This window comes from Grampus griseus, assembly GCF_964374135.1.
Source record: "Grampus griseus genome assembly, chromosome: 2".
In the NCBI taxonomy this organism is placed as follows: Eukaryota; Metazoa; Chordata; class Mammalia; order Artiodactyla; family Delphinidae; genus Grampus; species Grampus griseus.
In genome coordinates, this window is record NC_139018.1 from 120,019,754 (window position 1) to 120,037,791 (window position 18,038).

The 18,038-nt window shown below is 46.6% G+C and overlaps 1 protein-coding gene across 1 annotated transcript in view; it reads left to right on the top strand.

The window, feature by feature from the left end:
• Positions 1–446: 446 nt before the first annotated feature.
• Positions 447–18,038, top strand: part of ACSBG1 (acyl-CoA synthetase bubblegum family member 1) — a gene marked incomplete at both ends in the record, with an annotated part of 58,602 nt that continues 41,010 nt past the window's right edge. The window contains one exon of the mRNA XM_082648663.1: positions 447–526. Within this exon, the coding sequence (XP_082504789.1) occupies positions 447–526 (80 nt within the window). The remainder of the gene's footprint in view (positions 527–18,038) is intronic.

An 18,038-nucleotide genomic window follows, 5' to 3' on the forward strand; every position in this document is an offset into this window, starting at 1 on the left:
CCACTGCAGGATCTGAATCCAGATTGGTGCTGAGAACCCCTTGGGCTACGACGTGGCCTTTTAAAGCCAGTGAGGAGGTTTTCTGGGGGCCCAGAAGCCCTGAGCCCATTGGCCAGACTTCCTGGGAGAACCAGAGTGGATTTGCATGAAAAAGAACACTGGCTTCATTGAAATTCTCCTCGTCCTGAGTGAAACAAAATCACAAAGAAAAGGAAAGTTTTAATCCTGAGCAACTTCACCGCTGAGGGGTGTTTTGAGCTTCTAAAAATAGAGAGGAAATGGGTCTCTTTGGGCCACTCTAGTCACTGCCTCCCCAGCCAACCCCCACCACCCGGTCAAGGCCAACCTCTCATGCAGTGGGAGACAGCTCTCTCTCCAGCAGATGCCCGCGGCGGGTGCCGTGCACTTCTGGAGCCGGACGCAGCTGTCCCCCCCAGCACCCCAGCATGCCGGACAGCAGAGTGACCCCGCAGGAGAGCCGGCTGGATGCGAGCCTGGGGACCACCCAAGGACACTTGGGAACCAGGTAAGTTGGAGGTCGGTCTCTGTCCATGGAGCCTCTGGCCGAGCTGTGGACTTGACTCTGCTGTGTGAACCTGGGCAAGCTGCTTCACTCTCTGAGCCTCAGTTTCTTCATCTGGGAAATGAAGGGAAGGGTCTGGATGATCTCTAAATGGAATAAGCCGTGGACTGGGACATGTGTCACTTGAAACTGTCTACTCCCCTGTGTGGCCAAGAGGGGCTCAACCGAGGAATGAGGGCATGAGTAGGGGGCTGCAGGTGGATGGAGGAAGAAGTTTTCAGTCAATAGGAATATTTCCCCGTCTCCTCAAGGGGGCCTTTGGCATGTGGGGGTCAATGACGGACAAGGACAGGGGAGAGCCAGAGGATCCGGCTCCAGCTTGCTGTGTGACCTTGGTGGGTCCCTGCGCCTCTCTGGACTGCAGCTTCCCTGTCTGTACATGAATGCGGTGGTTGAATTTTCCCCAAAGCCCTCCTGCTGTATGTGTTCTGCTAATCTGTGATTCAGAGGAAGTGGATTCAATTGGTCAGCCATTCACTAGTGCCCACTCTGGCCCAGGCCCTGTCCATCAAAGGAGTGGTAAGATCCTGAGAAGTTGAGACCCAGTCCTGGCCCAAGAAGCCCTCAACCAGGAGGCAGGGAGAAGGCAGACACATGGAACCCCAGGGTCCAGATGCCTGTGGTCTGTGCCCAGGAGGAACACAGGCCAGGAGGAGGAGGGAAGCTTCCCACGGGAGACTCTTGAGACAGGTCTTCGATGGTCAGGAGGGCACTAACAGTCAGAGAGGAAGGGCCATGCGGGAGAAGGGACCAGCACTGCCAGGGTGAGAATATGCGAAGCAAGACGGGGAACTCAGGGAAGGGAGAGGCCTGGGTGGCTGGAGTGCGGCAGGGGAGAAGGACAAGGGAGAAATGCCGGGGGCTGAGCCCTATGGGGAGAAGTTGCCAGGGTTTGAGCTACAGAGTGAATGGCCATTGTTCTCAATGAGGGGTTACAAGGAAGGAAAGATGGAGCAAATGGAATAAATGTGAAAGTGCCTCACGGGCGGAGGCCCCTCCCAGGGCTGGAGGCCTGGGCCCTGCCCTGGGTCTGCCGAGAACGGAGAATGGACTCCTGTCCTGCCAGAAGCAGGGGCTCCTTACCTTCAAGACCTCCAAGAGCATGAGGTCCAGCCCCCTCCCTGGGAGGGTCAGTGGGGCCCTCAATGTGGGCTGGCTGGAATTCCCTCACCCTGGGGAATGGGCTCACAGAGGCCTGGACCTGCTTTGCAGACTCCATAAAAGAGAAGCAGCAGAGAGCCCCAGGCTGGGGCAGGGCTGCTAAGGGTAGGTAGGTGAGGAGCCCTGTGGGGGAAGAGAGGGCTGAAAACTCAGAAGGTCAGGCCTCCTGCTTTCTTGCTTAGCGACTTCGGGTAAGTTGTTGAGCTTCTCTGAGCCTGAGTATCACCGTCTGTACAAATGAAGACAAAACGCCTGACCACTGTTAACCCTGCAGAAAATTTGGACAGATTCTATCAGCTGGTGTGTATGAAATGCTTTCAAAGGCACAAGGGCCACCGCTCAAATGCATAGTTAACCTCCTAGCAATGCCTGGGAATTCTCTTAGCAGGCTGCGGGTGCTCATGCCTTGGGTTCCCATCCAGCTCTGCTCTGGACCTAATCTGATTCTGGGCAAGTCACCCTCTCTGAGCCTCAGTTTCTCCATCTGTCAAATGGGGATGATAACGCCTGCTCTGTCGGCCTTGCAGAGTAGTCATGAGGAAAGAACTTTGAACCCTTGTTTAACATTGTTCTCAAGTCAGAGGCCGTTACAGCTGCTGTGATGCCCCTTCAGGCCAGCCCCAGCAGCAAAGGGCTCTATCTCAGGCTTGCCTATCTGTCCTGGCCTTGTGGCCATGGGCTGGCTGCTGCTCCTGGGGGAGGGTGGGCCTACATTCCTCCAATAGCCTGAGAGGGGCCTTATCTTACCCCCTTCCCCTTCCCAGGGTTGCAGAGGGGAGGCCGGAGATCAGGGAGGTGGAGACTGGGAAGAGGAGGGTTTGCACACCAGGCTGACCCACATGAATTCCCTTTTGTGCCACACCACTTGCAGGGTTGGAGGGAGGGAGCCGGGCCAGGGCCAAGAGAGGATGGGTCTGCTGGGTTGGAGCCAAGACGGGTCAGGCGCTGATCTGGCAGCTTGCGCTCTGTGTCCTTTGAGGCTGCGGCTGTAGACCATGCCATCCATTAGGAGTACCCATCGGAGTAGCCCTGTTAAACTCTCGGTGCGGGAGGGACACCAGCCTCCCTGAGCCTGAAGAAGCCCAGGTTGGAGGAAGGGCTTCAGAAGAACCAGAGAAGGAGACAGTTCATCCTGGGTTTGAAGGGTGGTGGATGCCCTGGTTGTAGGCAGGGGCATCCTGTGGACAGAAGCAGTGGTTGTGGAGGAGTTACAGGTGGCCGTCAGACCAGTCAGGTTAACTCCTAAGCTAACTCCTAGGTCTGGATAGGCTGGTGTGGCCAGACTAGGGGCAGCCAGGCATGAGGGCTGCCAGAGCCAGAGGAAGAGGCAGAGAGGAGCCCTGGCAGGCGTGGAAGCAGTAGAAGCAGAAGGAGAGCCTAGTTTGGGGAGGTGACTCTGGCAGCAGTGAATACAGGCTGGAGTTGGGAGGCAGACGCCAGGAGAAGGGAGCCTGCAGAGTCGAGTCTGGCCCAGGGAAGGATGGTGAACTCTGAACTGACCATATTTCCCCCTGGGCTCCCAGCTGCCTCTCCCAGCCCTGCCTGCTCAAAGACTGGGTGCCGAGAGGAGTTCCCTCAGAGCCAGGAGTGTGGGACAGGCACAGGAGGCTGCTGCAAGCCCAGTGAAGAAGGCTGTTCTCACTGATAAAGCTTTCCAAGGATGGTAGGGAGTGAGCTCCCCATCTCTGGGGTGTGCAAGCCTGGGAGGAACAAACCTAATGCAAATGCTATGGAAATGATACAGGCATCCTTAAGAATATGGAATATCCAGGGCCTTCTAGTTTTCCCAACTTCCTCCCCCTCACTTCCCCATAATATGAGAAATGGTTATCGTAGAGTTGCCTTTTCCCTCTTATTTTGGTATCTTTATTATCTATCTGTTTTCATAAGTATACATTCATCTATTCAAAATTATTTATTATTGAATATGTCAGGTACTATGCTAAGAGAATATCATAGAAAACAAAACAAGCCCCAACTTAAGGAATTAACATACTTGCAGCAAAGACAGACATGAACAAATAATTATATAATTATCTTTTTTTTTTTGTAAATTTATTTATTTTTGGCTGCTTTGATTCTTCATTGCTGAGTACGGGCTTTCTCTAGTTGCATCGAGCGAGAGCTACTCTTCATTGTGGTACGCGGGCTTCTCATTGCGGTGGCTTCTCTTGTTGTGGAGCATGGGCTTTAGGCGTGCAGGCTTCAGTAGTTGTGGCACGCAGGCTCAGTAGTTGTGGCTTGCAGGTTCTAGAGCGCAGGCTCAGTAGTTGTGGCTCATGGGCTTAGTTGCTCCGCGGCATGTGGGATCTTCCCAGACCAGGGCTTGTACCCGTGTCCTCTGCATTGGCAGGCAGATTCTTAACTACTGCACCACCAGGGAAGTCCCAATAATTATACAATTACTTATTAAACTATAAGTGCAAAAGGTGCCATGAAAGAATTAAGGGGAAAAAGGAGGGAATGTGGTCATTGCCACTGAATTGCATACTTAAAAATTATTAAAATGGAAAATGTTTAATTTCTTAATAACTGACTCAGAGGTTGGTGAAGTCTTCCTTGGGAAAAGTAACGTTTAAGCTGAGACCCGAAAGAGGAGTAGGAGTTGGTAGGGAAAGATGTTTCTAAGAAAAGGGCATAGCATGTGCAAAGGCCCTGAGGAGCTTGCAGTGTTTGAGAAACTAAAAGACCAGTCGGCACAGGACAGAGGATGTGGGAGTATATTATAAGTACCACAGGAAGGCAAGGTCAAGAGTCCCAGGATAAAGGGCAGGGCACATCCCAGAAGTCAGAATCCCTGGGGCAAAGTAACCCTGGGCACAGACCTCTTTTTTTTTTTTTTTTTTAATGATTATTTATTTATTTTACTTATTTGGCTACTTGGATCTTAGCGGCGGCATGTGGGATCTTCTCTGTGGCACGCGGGATCTTTTGTAGCGACTCCTCATTGCGGTGCGCGGGCTTCTCTCTAGTTGTGGTGCTGAGTGCACGAGCTCAGTAGTTGTGGTGCACGTGCTCTCTAGCTGTGGAGGGCTGGCTCCGGAGTGCATGGGCAGGCTTCTCTCTAGTTGTGGCACATGGGCTCCAGAGCACATGGGCTCAGTAGTTGCGGCACCTGGGCTTAGTTGCCCCGTGGCATGTGGGAACTTAGTTCCCCAACCAGGAATAGAACCCACATCCCCTGCATTGACAGGTGGATTCTTAACCACTGGACCACCAGGGAAGTCCCGGTCCTAGACATCTGAATACAAGTCTGGACGCTTTCAGGATGCAGATGAGCCTAGGCCAGCACTGAGTTCTTGCAGGGGCTGTAGAGTCACTGGCTGGGGTCAGTAGAGCCCAAGCTGGCCTGGAGTCAGAACGCTGGGCCAGAAGCTGACTCACTCTGTCCCTAGGCAAGTCCCTGAATGGTAGGCTCTCAGGCCAGTGGGGGTTTTTTAGGTCACTGAGTCTAACCCACTCTGTCACAACATTCACATACTGTCAACCTACCCTGACTTGAATACCTCCAGGGATGAGGAACTCACTACTTATCTCTTTGTCCTGCAAAAGACATGGGCAGTGATAGTGAGAGAAAGTCTTATATCACCCTGGGTTCTATGAGTGCCCCCTGGGTCCTGGCTCTAGCCCTCCTCCCCAGGCATCCCTGGCTCCTTGCAAAGGAGCCTGTGAGGAACATTTAAAGTCAGGGCTGGGAAGGTGCTTTGGAAACTGCAAAGGTTGCACCATGTGAAGGACATCTAGGACCTAGCTTGGACTCTAGCCCCAAGCAGCTGTAAAATAAGAATTTATATCTGCAAAATATAATAGGTTGTGTGTAAGCAAAATTTTCATATAGTGAAATGTACAGATATGAGTATAATTTGATGACTTTTGACAAAAAGTATATACCCCTGTAATCAACAACTCAGTAGAAATATAGGACATTTTCATCAGCCCAGAATGTCCTCTCTGCTCCGTTCTAGTCAGCTCTCACCCCCATTTGTCCTTAAGCAAACCAGTTTTGAACAGCCACTGTTTTCTGGCGGTTCTTGAACATCATATAAATGGAATCATACAGTATGTACCTTTCTATGTCTGGCTCCTTTCACTTATCATGACGTTTGCACGATTCCTCCATGTATGAAGTGTTTCAGTAGTTCATTCTTTTGTATCATTGAGTAGAATGCCGCCGAGTGGCTAGACCACGATTTGTTTGTCCATTTTCCTGTTGAGGGCATTTGAGTTGTTTCCAGTTTGGGGATTTCATTAGTAAAGCTGCTGTGAACTTTCTTGTATAAGGTTTTCTGTGGACATATATATTCATTTCCTTGGAGAAGACCCTAGAAATACAACTGTTGTATCAGAAGATAGGTATATGTTTAAAGAAGCCACCAGAAGTTTTCCAAAGTGGTCATGCCATCACCAAGAGCAGTTTCTGTTGCTCCAAATCTCTGTCAACACTAAATATTGTTAGTCTTTTTAATTTTACCTATTCTGGTGGTCGAATAGTGGTATCTCATTGTGGTTTTAATTTCCCTGATAATGATGTTGAGTTTATTTTCATGTGCTTATTGGCCATTTCTATATCTTCTTTTGTGAAGTGTCTATCCAGATCTTTAGACCATTTTATAATTGTGTTCTTAATCCTTTTGTTACTGATTTGCAGAGATTTCTCTGTATATTCTGGATATCAGTCCCTAACTAGATACTTGTATGGAAAATATTATCTCCCAGTTTGTGGCTTATCTTCATTTCCTTAATGCTGTCTTTTGATGAGCAAACATCTTTTTATTTGATACATCTAATTTATCTAAGTATTTCTTTTATGGTTAGTGCTTTTGCATCCTCTCTAAGAAATCTTGGCCTGTACTAAGGTCACAAAGATACTTTTTTCTATGTGTTCTACTAAAAGCTTTAGCCTTTACATTTAGGCCTATGATCCATCTCAAATTACTATTTTCTTTTTTCCCACATTTTTATCCAGTTATTCAAGTGCCATTTGTTGAAAATGATTTTTTTTTCAGTATTAAATTGCTGTGGCTCCTTTGTTTTAAAAGAAAAAAAAAAAGAAAGTCAACTGTCCATATGTAGGGACCTATTTCTGGATTTCCTTCCATTGAACTATTTTTCTATATTTATGTCAACACACACTGTCTTCATTACTATAGCTTTATATTAAGTCTTGAATCAGATAGTGTTGGTCCTCCAACTTTGTTCTTTTTTTTTTTTTCAAGATTGTTTTGGTTATCCTGGGAGCAGTAGACGCCTCTAAGATGCTCCTCAATGAGTCTTACCTTCTGTATTCTTGTGTAATCCCCTACCCTTGAATGTGGGCCAACCTAGTAACTCATTTCTAAGAAGTAGAATATGGCAAAAGTGATGGAATTTCATTTCAGAGATTTGGTTACAAAAAGACCATGATTTCATTTTGACTGCTCTCCCTCATTTTCTTACTTGCTTGCTCTGAGGGAGAGGCCCAGGTGGCAAGGGCCTGAGGGAACCCTCTGGTCAACAACCATTAAGGATTTGAGACCCTCAGCCCAACAACCTGCAAAGAACTTAATTCTGCCAACAACCCCATGAGTGAGTTGGAAGCAGATCCTCTCCCAGTTGAACCTTCAGATGAGAACACAGCCCTGGTTGACAGTTTGATGACAACATCACAAGAGATTTTGAGCCAGAGGCACTCAGTTAAGCCACACCTAGATGTCTAACCCACAGAAACTGTAAGATAATAAATGCTTGTATTTTAAGTCACCACGTTTTGGGATAGTTGTTATGGAATAATAGGTTACTAACACAATAGCTCCTTTGTATTTCCATGCAAAATTTAGAATTATCTTGTCAGTCACAACAAAAAAGACTGCTGGAATTTTGACTGAGAATGAACTGAATCTATATTTCAAGTTGGGGAGAATATCCTGATCAATGAACATGGTATGTATTTCCATTTAGTTAGGTCTTTGATTTCTCTCAACTATGATTTGTAGTTTTCAGTTGTAGATGTCTTACACCTTTTTTCCTATATTTGTTCCTAAGAATTGTATGGGTTTTGATACTATGTAAATTGTATTTTAAAGTTAATTTTCTAATAATTTGTTATTTATAAAAAATACAATTGATTTAAAAAAATTGACCTTGTATCCTGTGATATTACTAAATTAATTTATTAGTTCTAGTGTTTCTTTTTTTTTTTTTTTTTGTGGTACGCAGACCTCTCACTGTTGTGGCCTCTCCCATTGCAGAGCACAGGCTCCAGACACGCAGGCTCAGCGGCCATGGCTCACGGACCTAGCCGCTCCGCGGTATGTGGGATCTTCCCAAACTGGGGCACGAACCCTTGTCCCCTGCATCGGCAGGCAGACTCTCAACAACTGCGCCACCAGGGAAGCCCTAGTGTTTCTTTCTATAGATCCCCTAGGATTTTTTTATACATACAATTTTGTTATCTATTTTAAAAGATAGTTTTACTTCTTTTACTTCCAATCATTTTGCCTTTTAATTTTTTTTTTTTTTTTTTTGCCTTACGGCACAGGCTAGGACCTCCAATATGATGCTGAATAGAGGTAGTAAGAGTGGGCATCCTTGTCTTGTTTCTAATATATTTAGCATTTCCACTGATCTTCATTCCTTCTTGTAAATCCATGTTTTCATCTGGTGTAATTCCTATCAGCCCGAATAAATCCCTGTAGCGTTTCTTGTAGTGAAGGTGTCCTAGTTAATCTCTTGCTGCTTAACAAATCACTCAAAACTGTGGTGCCTCAAACCAACAACAATCATTTATTATCTCTCATGGTTTATATGGGTCAGTAATTCAGGAGCAACTTAGTAAAGTGGTTCTGGCTCAGGGTCTCTCATGAGGTTACAGCCAAGATGTCAGCCAGGGTAATAATACTCATCTGGAATTGGAAGACCCTCTTTCAAGCTCACTTATAAGGTCGTTGGTAGACCTCTGTTCCTCACTGGCTGTGTTAGTTTCCTGTTGCCACTTTAACAAATTACCACAAGCTTGGTGGTTTAAGACAGAACTTTATTCTTTCATAGTTCTGGAAGCCAGAAGTCTGAAATCAGTTTCACAGGGCTCAAATCAAGGGTCAGCAGGGCTGTGCTCCCTCCAGAGGCTCTAGGAGAGAATCTGTTCTTGACCTCTTCCATCTCCTGGAGGCTCCCCGCCTCCACCCTTGGCTTGTGGTCGCACCACTCCAATCTCTGCCTCTGTGGTCACATTGCCTTCTCTTCTGTGTGTGTGTCAAATCTCCTTCTGCCTCCCTCATGTAAGGATACAAGTGAGTGCATTTAATGCCCACCTGGATAATCCAGGATAATGTCCCTGTCTCAAGATCCTTAATTTAATCACATCTGCAAAATCCTTTTTTAGGGGGTGGGGAGGGGAGGCGTGTAAAGGCATGTAAGATAATATTCAGTTTCCAGAGATTAGGAGATGAATATTTGCAGGGGGGTGGGGCATTTTTCAACTTACTACATTGGTGTTATCCAGAGACTTTAGTTTTGCCAGTGGACCTCTCTATAGGCTGCTTAAGTGTCTTCTTGACATGACAGCTGGTGGCTGGGCCCAGGGCCATCTCAAAGTTTTCTTTACTCATATGTCTGATGCCTGAGGTGGTAAGACTCAATAAGCTGGGATTGGGAACAGCTGGGGAGCCTCAGTATCTTTATTTCTATGTAGCTTCTTCACATGGTCTCCTTCATGGTGGCTTCAAGGTAGCCAGATTTCTGACATGGTGGGTCAGGGATCCAAAAAGCGTGTATCCTGAGAGAGTCAGGTGAAAACCGTATCACATTTTATGATCTAGCCTTGGAAATTACATAGTGTCACTTCTACTACATTGTATTTGTTAGAAGCTGGTCATTAAGGCCATCCCATATTCAAGGAGAAGAGAATAAAACTCAGTCTATTGATGGGAATAGTGTAAAGAATTTGCAGACATGATTTCAAACCATCACAGAAGTGTGCTGGTGAAAAATCCTCCCATCCTGCATTTAAATGAAATGTCATTATTTCACTTTGTTTTTAATTGAAATATAGTTGATTTACAATGTTGTGTTAGTTTCAGGTGTCCAGCAAAATGATTCAGTCATATATATATATATATATATATATATAGTTTTAGATTCTTTTCCATTAGAGGTTATTGTAAGATATTGAGTATAGTTCCCTGTGCTATACAGTAGGTCCTTGTTGGTTATCCATTTTGTATTTGCTTTCATTCTGAAAGATGTTTTTTGAAAGATATTTGATGTTGTCTCACAGGTAACTGAGGCTCTGTTCATTTTTTTTAATATAACAGCTTTATTGAGATATAAACTACATGCCATAAAATTTACCCATTTAAAGTATAAAATCCAGTGGGTTTTAGTATATTCTCAGAGTTGTGCAAACATCACCACAGTCCATTTTATTTTATTATTTTTTGTGTGTGGCTATGCTGTGAGGCATGTGGGATCTTAGTTCCCTGACCAGGAATGAACCCTTGTCCCTTGCAGTGGAAGCATGGAGTCTTAATCACTGGACCTCCAGGGAATTCCCCACAGTCCATTTAAAAATATTTTCATTACGCCAGAAGAAACCCTAGACCCATTAGCAGTCACTCTCCATTTCCCCTCAAGCCTCCAGCCCTAGGCAACCACAAATCTGCTTTTTGTCTCTATAGATCTGCTTATTCTAGACCTCTCACTTAAAGGAACTGATATAATATATCATCTATTGTGAATGGCTTCTTTCACTTAGAATGATATTTTCATGATTAATCCGTGTCATATCATGTATCAGTACTTCATTCCTCTTATGGCCAAATAATGTTCCAGTGTATGGACATGCCACATTTCGTTTACCCAGTCATCAGTTGATGGACATTTGAGTTTTCATTTTCTGGCTATTATGAATAATGCTCCAATGAACATTTATGTACAAGTTTTTGTATGGACATACGTTTTAATTTCTTTTGGGTATAAAGCTAGAAGTGGAAATGTTTGGTCATATAATAACTCTATGTATAACCTTTTGAGGACCTAGCACATTGTTTTCCAAAGCAGCTGCATTCCCACTAGCAGTGTACAAGAGCTCCAATTTCTCCACATCCTCACCAACACTGTTAGTATCTGTATTTTATAAACAGCCATTCCAGTGTGTATGAAGTGTTATCTCATTCTGGTTTTGATTTGCATTTCCTGATAGCTGATGGTGTTGAACATCCTTTAATGTGCTTGTTGTCCATTTGTATGTCTTCTTTGGGCAAATGTCTATTCAAATCCTTGCCCCGTTTTAATTGGGTTTTTTTTCTTTCCTTTCTTGTTGTTGTTGAATTGTTAGAGTTCTTTATATATTCTATACAATTCTCTTATCAGATAAATGATTTGCAGATATTTCCTTCCATTCTGTGGGTTATTTTTTCACCTTCTTGATGGTGTCCTTTGAAGCACAAAGAGGTTTAATCTTGATGTAGTCCAATTTACCTGTTTTTGTTTTGTTGCTTGTACTTTTGGTGTCATAGCTAAGAAGGCTTTACCTAACTGAAGACCACCTCCGTGCTTTCACTGCCTAGGGTGTGGGTTCCACCCCTGGTCAGGCAACTAAGATCCCACAAGCCATGTGGCGTGGCCAAAAAGCCCCCCAAAAAACAAAAAAATAACAACTTAAGTCCACATAGATTTTCTTCTAATATTTTTACAGTTTAAGCTCTTACATTTTGGCCTTTGATACATTTTGAGTTAATTTTTTGTGTATGGTATGAGGAAAGGGTCCAACTTTATTCTTTTGCATGTGGATATTGAGTTGTCCCAGCACCATTTGTTGATTTGTACCATTTGTTGAAAAGAATACTTTCCGCATTGAATTGGCATGGCACCCTTGTTGAAAATCAGTTGACTATAAATGTGAAGGTGGATTTCTGAATCCTATATTCTATTCCATTCATCTATATGTCTATCCTATGCCAGTATCACTTTTTCCTGATTACTGTAGTGTAGGTTTATAGTATGTTTTGAAATCAAGAAGTGTGGTCCTCCAACTTCGGTCTTTTTCAAGATTGTTTCGTCTATCCTGGGTCTTTGGAAGTTTCATAGTAATTTTAGACCACTTTGTTAATTTCTGCCAAAATGCCAGCTAGGATTTTGATAGAGATTATGTTGACCGATAGATCAATTTGGCTATCTTTTTTTAAAAAAGTTTTTTTTAATTAATTAATTATATTTATTTATCCCTGGCTGCACTGGGTCTTCGTTGCTGCGCGTGGGCCTTCTCCAGTTGCGGTGAGCGGGGGCTACTCTTCATTGCAGTGCGTGAGCCTCTCATTGCGGTGTCTGCTCTTGTTGCAGAGCACTGTCTCTAGGCGCGTGGGCTTCAATAGTTGTGGCGCGTGGGCTCAGTAGTTGTGGTTTGCGGGCTCTAGAGCACAGGCTTAGTAGTTGTGGTGCATGGGCTTAGCTGCTTTGCGGCATGTGGGATCCTCCCAGACCAGAGCTCAAACTCGCGTCCCCTGCATTGGCAGGCAGATTCCCAAAGACTGTACCATCAGGGAATACCCAATTTGGCTATCTTAACAATATTATTATTGCCATTTTAACAATATTAAGTCTCTTTGCTTAGCTTAGCATTTGCTTAGCTCTTTGTTAATTTCTTTCAACAATGTTTCATTCTGTTCAATTAAAAAATCTTTTTTCTCTCTAGTATTTGGATTAAATAATTTCTATTATTCTGTCTTCATGTGTATGAACTTTTTTTTGGGGGGGGGGTAGTTTCCAATCTGCTGTTAAGCTCATCTAGTGAATTTTTCATTTCAGAGATTGTACTTTTCTTATACTTTCTATTTTTATGTTGCAATTCTCCATCTGTTCATCAGTTATCATTTTTTCTTTAAATTATCAAACATGTGTTAGCAGCTGTTTTAAAGCCTTTGTATATTTATTCTAACATCTGCGTCATACCTGAGTTGTTTCTATTGGCTGTTTTCTTCCCCTTGATTTTGGCTCACATTCCCTGCTTTTTCAGATGTCTGATCATTTTTTTGTTATATGTTGGATACTGTGATATGTCAGGAGTATGCTGATTTGAAGAATTTAAAAATACATGTGCATTAAACTAGCGTCTCAGCCACAATGCTCTGCCTTTCTGAGCCAGTTGCTCCGAAGAAAACCCATGTTGCTGAAGTGTGTGGAGAGGCATAAGGAGCTTCAGAGAGCCTCACCCAATTTTAGGCGGAGCATATGGTGGTTCAGAACATAAAATCTGGAATCAGATTGCCTGGATTTGAATCCCAACTATTCCAATTACAAGCTGTATAACCTCCAGCAAGTTACTTCATCTCTTTGTCCTTCCATTTCCAGTTAGATGGGGGATTCTAATTTAGTACCTACTTTATAAGATCGTTGAGATAAGTAAATAACACATGTAACGCAACTGGAACAGCACCTGGCACATACTAATTGCTCAGTAAATGTTAGTTCTCACTTTTAAAAAAGTGAAACCATGTTCCCCTAAAAGACCAGGCTCCCACAGCGCTGTGCCTCCACCTCGCGACCCCCTTGCCTGCCATGCTCACAGATACCTCTCCTGTATACAGGCCATGTACGTGCCTCTCTCCTTCACCCTCCTCTTTAGGCTGTGGGCTCCTCTAGGGCAGGGACCAAGTCTGGGAGCCAACATTCATGTGCTGCAGGGACACGACACCCCTGTTGGTAGACGTCTAACTTCCAGCTCTGCCCCCAACCTGACACCATGAAGTTCCTCTGGCCGAGGAGTGGGCAGTATTCTTCCTTCCTCTCATCTCCTTAGTAGAAACATGGAAAACCACCTATCATCAGAGCTGGGACTTAGAGACTATCCCTTCCACCCCTTCATTTTATAGATGGAGTAACTGAAGTCCTAACAGGAAAAATGTGCCCAAAGTCAAACTCGTGGTACTTCATGTACAAATGGCAATTTTCTAGGAGTCTTTGCTTTGTGTTGGAATTATGTCAACTCCAAGCTTCATACTGCTCTCCCAGCGATGATTCAAGACACCAATTGACAGTTATCTGTGTCTGTCATCAATGCAACATAAGAAAATGGTTTGACGGTTTAAACCTTGGCTATATAGAAAATTTTTCAAAATTTTGGAGGAAGGGTGTAAAGAAGGGTCTAATGATGAATGATTGGAAGCAGGAGTTTTGAGGACCATGGGGTGCCCACCTTTCTACACTTCCCGCCCTTTTGCCCCTGCCCCACCCACTCGAATCACCCAGCAGACCTGAGACTATTGAGGTATAGCCTGTTGGTTAAGAGCATAAACACTGAAGCCCACTTGCGCAAATTTGCATCCTACTCTGCTAACTGAAAGACCTTGAGCAAGTTACATAATCTCCTTGTACTTCAGTTTCCTCATCTGTAAAGTGGGGATAGTGATAGGAATTACCTTACGGGGCTGTTGTGAGGATTAAATGAGTTAATATATGTGTAAGGTGCACAGAACATTGCCTGGCGCACAGTTAGTGCTGCATACCTGTTAGCTATTAGCCATTACTATCGTTATTCTTGCCTTGTTTTCCCCCGGCTCCTCAGGCCTGGGAGCCTAGTAACACCCAACCTCGTAGCCTTGTCTCTGCCTGGTGCAGCAGAATTCCAGCTCAGGCCCCCAAATCACCAGTCATAGACAGAAAACTGGAAGGCCCTCTGTCTGTGACTTACCTGAGGAAACTGAGTCCCAGAGAGGACCAGGAACTTGCCCAAGTTTACCCAACTAAGGCAGAACCTGGGCCCGAATCCAGATGTCCCAGTGCCCAGGGACCTGTCTTGGGCATGACCAGACTCCTTCCAGGCTTTGCAGGGGAGTTCAGTGTGACCGTGCAGACTGTGTGATTAACTAGACAGGGTTAAACACTGAGCCACTGCCAATTGGGTTAGAAGTCAGCTGGCTGGCGGGAGGGCCCCACCACCATGGATGGTGGGAGCCAAGGTGAAGCTGGGACTAGCCTTTGGCCTCTCAGCAAACACTCTGCTGTTAGGCCCTTAGACTGGGGGCTCAGTCACAGTCAAGGGCCCTTGAGTGCCTGCCCCAAATATGTTCCTTCTGGTGGATCTGGGGGGGTATGTCTTAGACCACCTTTGCCCCGTCCTCACCCTTTCCAAGAGACCATGGATCCCCAAAAGATCTCTGCATTGGCCAAGATCCCCCTGTGAGCTGGGGGACCAAGGCCGGGACGGTCCACAGCCTGAGTCTATGACCAGGGCCCTGTATCCTCTTCTGTCTGCACCAGCATCCCCTGCTGCACCATTGCCTGGGACGCTTACCCTCTGCCTCTCATAAAATAAACCTTCACCCCTATCCAACTTTCTCCCTTTAATTTTGCTGTACCCCCTACCCCAGCCTGGGTCTGGTGACCCCACAGTGACCTTGAATGCATCTTTTTTTTTGACTGTCAGTCCCATCATCTCCAAGCCTTCCAGGCAGGGGCCAGGCTCACTGGGCTCACCTCTGCCCCCAGGCCCCCTGCAATGTCTGCAGAGGAGGCACTCAGTCAATAATCACAGTAGGAAGGAGGAGAGTCGCGGAGCCGACCGTCATGGGACGGGGAGAGATCATTTCCAGCTCTGAGAATATGGGCTTAAGGTTTTTATCTCAGGTAGACAATTATGTTTTAAAAAGTAACACCCAGACTCTCAATGTTAAGTGCTCTGGGATGGGCTCAGCCAGGACAGCTCCAGGAAGAAACATGAGAGCTGGGAGTCCCTCCCAGAGGGCTTCCGGGAGGAGGAAGCGTCTGAAGAACAGCTGGAAGCTTCTGCCAGGGGGAGGCAACCTTGTGGCTTTTCTGTTTTGTTTTGTTTTTTTTAACATCTTTATTGGAGTGTAATTGCTTTACAATGGTGTGTTAGTTTCTGCTTTATAACAAAGTGAATCAGTTATACATATACATATGTCCCCACATCTCTTCCCTCTTGCATCTCCCTCCCTCCCACCCTCCCTATCCCACCCCTCTAGGTGGTCACAAAGCACCGAGCTGATCTCCCTGCGCTAGGGGATAGAAAGGGAAGATGACACATTTCCCAAGCCCTCCTGCCTAGAATAAGCCCATTTGCCCAGCTTCCTCGTCAGTTTGGGAACTCTACATCCAGAGTGGCTGTCGAGCTGCCCGGGAGGGGCTGAGGGATCTGGGTACGTGTTCCTGCTAGACCCCCGAAGTGAGGACACTTCTCCCGCCATGCCCACCCACATCGACCCCCAGTGCCAACTTCTATCATCAACAACAATGCTCTGTCCTCACTAGGAAAGCGGGAGGAGGAGAAGAGGGGCAGCCCGTATTCCCTTCAGGACAGAGGAAGAGTCTGCATTCCCTTCTGGGGTTCACTGGGTTGGTTGTTAATATATAGCATGGGCTTCCCAAGCCCCCTGGGTGCCCTGAAACTGCAAGAGACCATCTGCAAACATGGATGGTGGGGCCAGGGGAGGGCTTCCAGCAGTTTCTCAAAGGGCTCATAACTCATGGGAGGCTCAGGACCAACACCCCAAACCCAAATTTTCAGGATGCCCTGAGGTGGCAGTGGGCAAGGATCACTGGGGGAAAAGGCCATTAAGAAACTGGAATTTGGGACTTCCCTGGTGGTCCAGTGGTTAAGACTCTGCGTTTCCAATGCAGGGGTCACAGGTTCAATCCCTGGTTGCGGAACTAAGACCTCACGTGCCATGCACTGCAGCCAAAAACAAACTGGAATTTGAAAGGGCAGAATTCTCTTGAAGCTGGTGTGCTGGTAGTGACAGGCCAGCTTAGTGTAGCAATCTGGAAGTCATCTGCCATCTGACTGGGTGGAGGGCCTTGGAACAACTCCTGCCCCATCCTGCTGCTATGCCCTGACTCTTAGCCTTCGAATTAGGACTTAAGTTCCCCCTAACACCCAGGGGGACTGCCTCCATTTTTTTACTTCGTCCAATCCCCACTCACCCCAAGGCAGTTGGCAGGTGAAAACTAAGGTGGGGAGGTAACTCTGGGGTGATGGGAGTGGGAGGCGAAACAGCACAGTGGTTGGGAGGGGGGTTTCTAGAGAGCATGGCCCAGGTTTTAGAAGATGCAGGTTTACTGCCACAAACCTGAGAGTCTCTGGAATGAGGTGCAAGTGGAGGGGGCGTTTGAGGACAAGAGGGCAACGTGCAGAGATATTGTTACCGTGGAAGAGGGGCTTGCCAGAGGCAATATGAGATGGAGCTGTTGGCTGAATTTTTTTTTTTTTTTTCCGGTACGCAGGCCTCTCACTATTGTGGCCTCTCCCGCTGTGGAGCACAGGCTCCGGACGCGCAGGCTCAGTGGCCATGGCTCACGGGCCCAGCCGCTCCGTGGCATGTGGGATCTTCCCGGACCGGGGCACGAACCCATGTCCCCTGCATCGGCAAGCGGACTCTCAACCACTGCACCACCAGGGAAGCCCTGGCTGAATTTTATGATGCAAATAATGGTTAGATCTAGCTTATGTGGTGTCCTGGTTTCAGGGCCAGTTATGGAGACCTGGATTTCAAATGCCATCTCTGCCTCTTGCTGGGTGTGTGACACTGAACAAGTCTAAAACTCTCTGGGCCTCTCACCTCACCTGCAAAATGAGACTATTACTACATTCCATATTAGGTTGTTGGGAGAATGCAGAGAGTTAACGCACATAAAGCACTTGGCACAATGCGTGCATTTAGTAAAGAAAAGTTAAAAAAAAAAAAAAAATGTCAAACCTCCTGCCCAGCCCCTGGGGCCCAGGGCTGGCTCCAGGTGGAGGGCCCAGTGGCAGGAACAGTGTCCTTGTGTGGCTCTACCCAGGATGACAGCCAACACGCCCACCTGCACTGGCATCTAGACCCCTCCCCTGCCTCCTGCCCTCTTTATGTAAGCCTCACAGGTGAGCAGCTAGGACCTGAGCCAGATGGGTCAAAGGTATCTGGGGCCACACCTCACCCGCAGGTCCAAGGCAGGATGGGGCGGGTCCCCACTGACGCCCAGCCCCACTGCATCATCACCTGGAACCAGGGGACCCGGCAGCACTGGCTCCGACACCCATGATGCTTTAGCTGAAGGAGCACAGGGGATGTTGAGCTCTGTGCCTGCCAGCCCCAAGGAGGAAGGTGAGTGCCCTGCGGCAGCCAGACCCTCGCGGCATGCAGTCCTCTCTAAGTCCTCGGTGGGGGTCTTCCAGTTGGGAGTCAGGAATCACAAGAGAGATTTCAGGGGCACTGATCTTTGAGGTGAGACGGGCAGGTCATGCAGACTAAAGGGCAGTGGGGGGCGTGGGGTCCACCGTGCAGGGGAATGGGGAAACCCGTGGGAAGCAGCGCTGCAGACT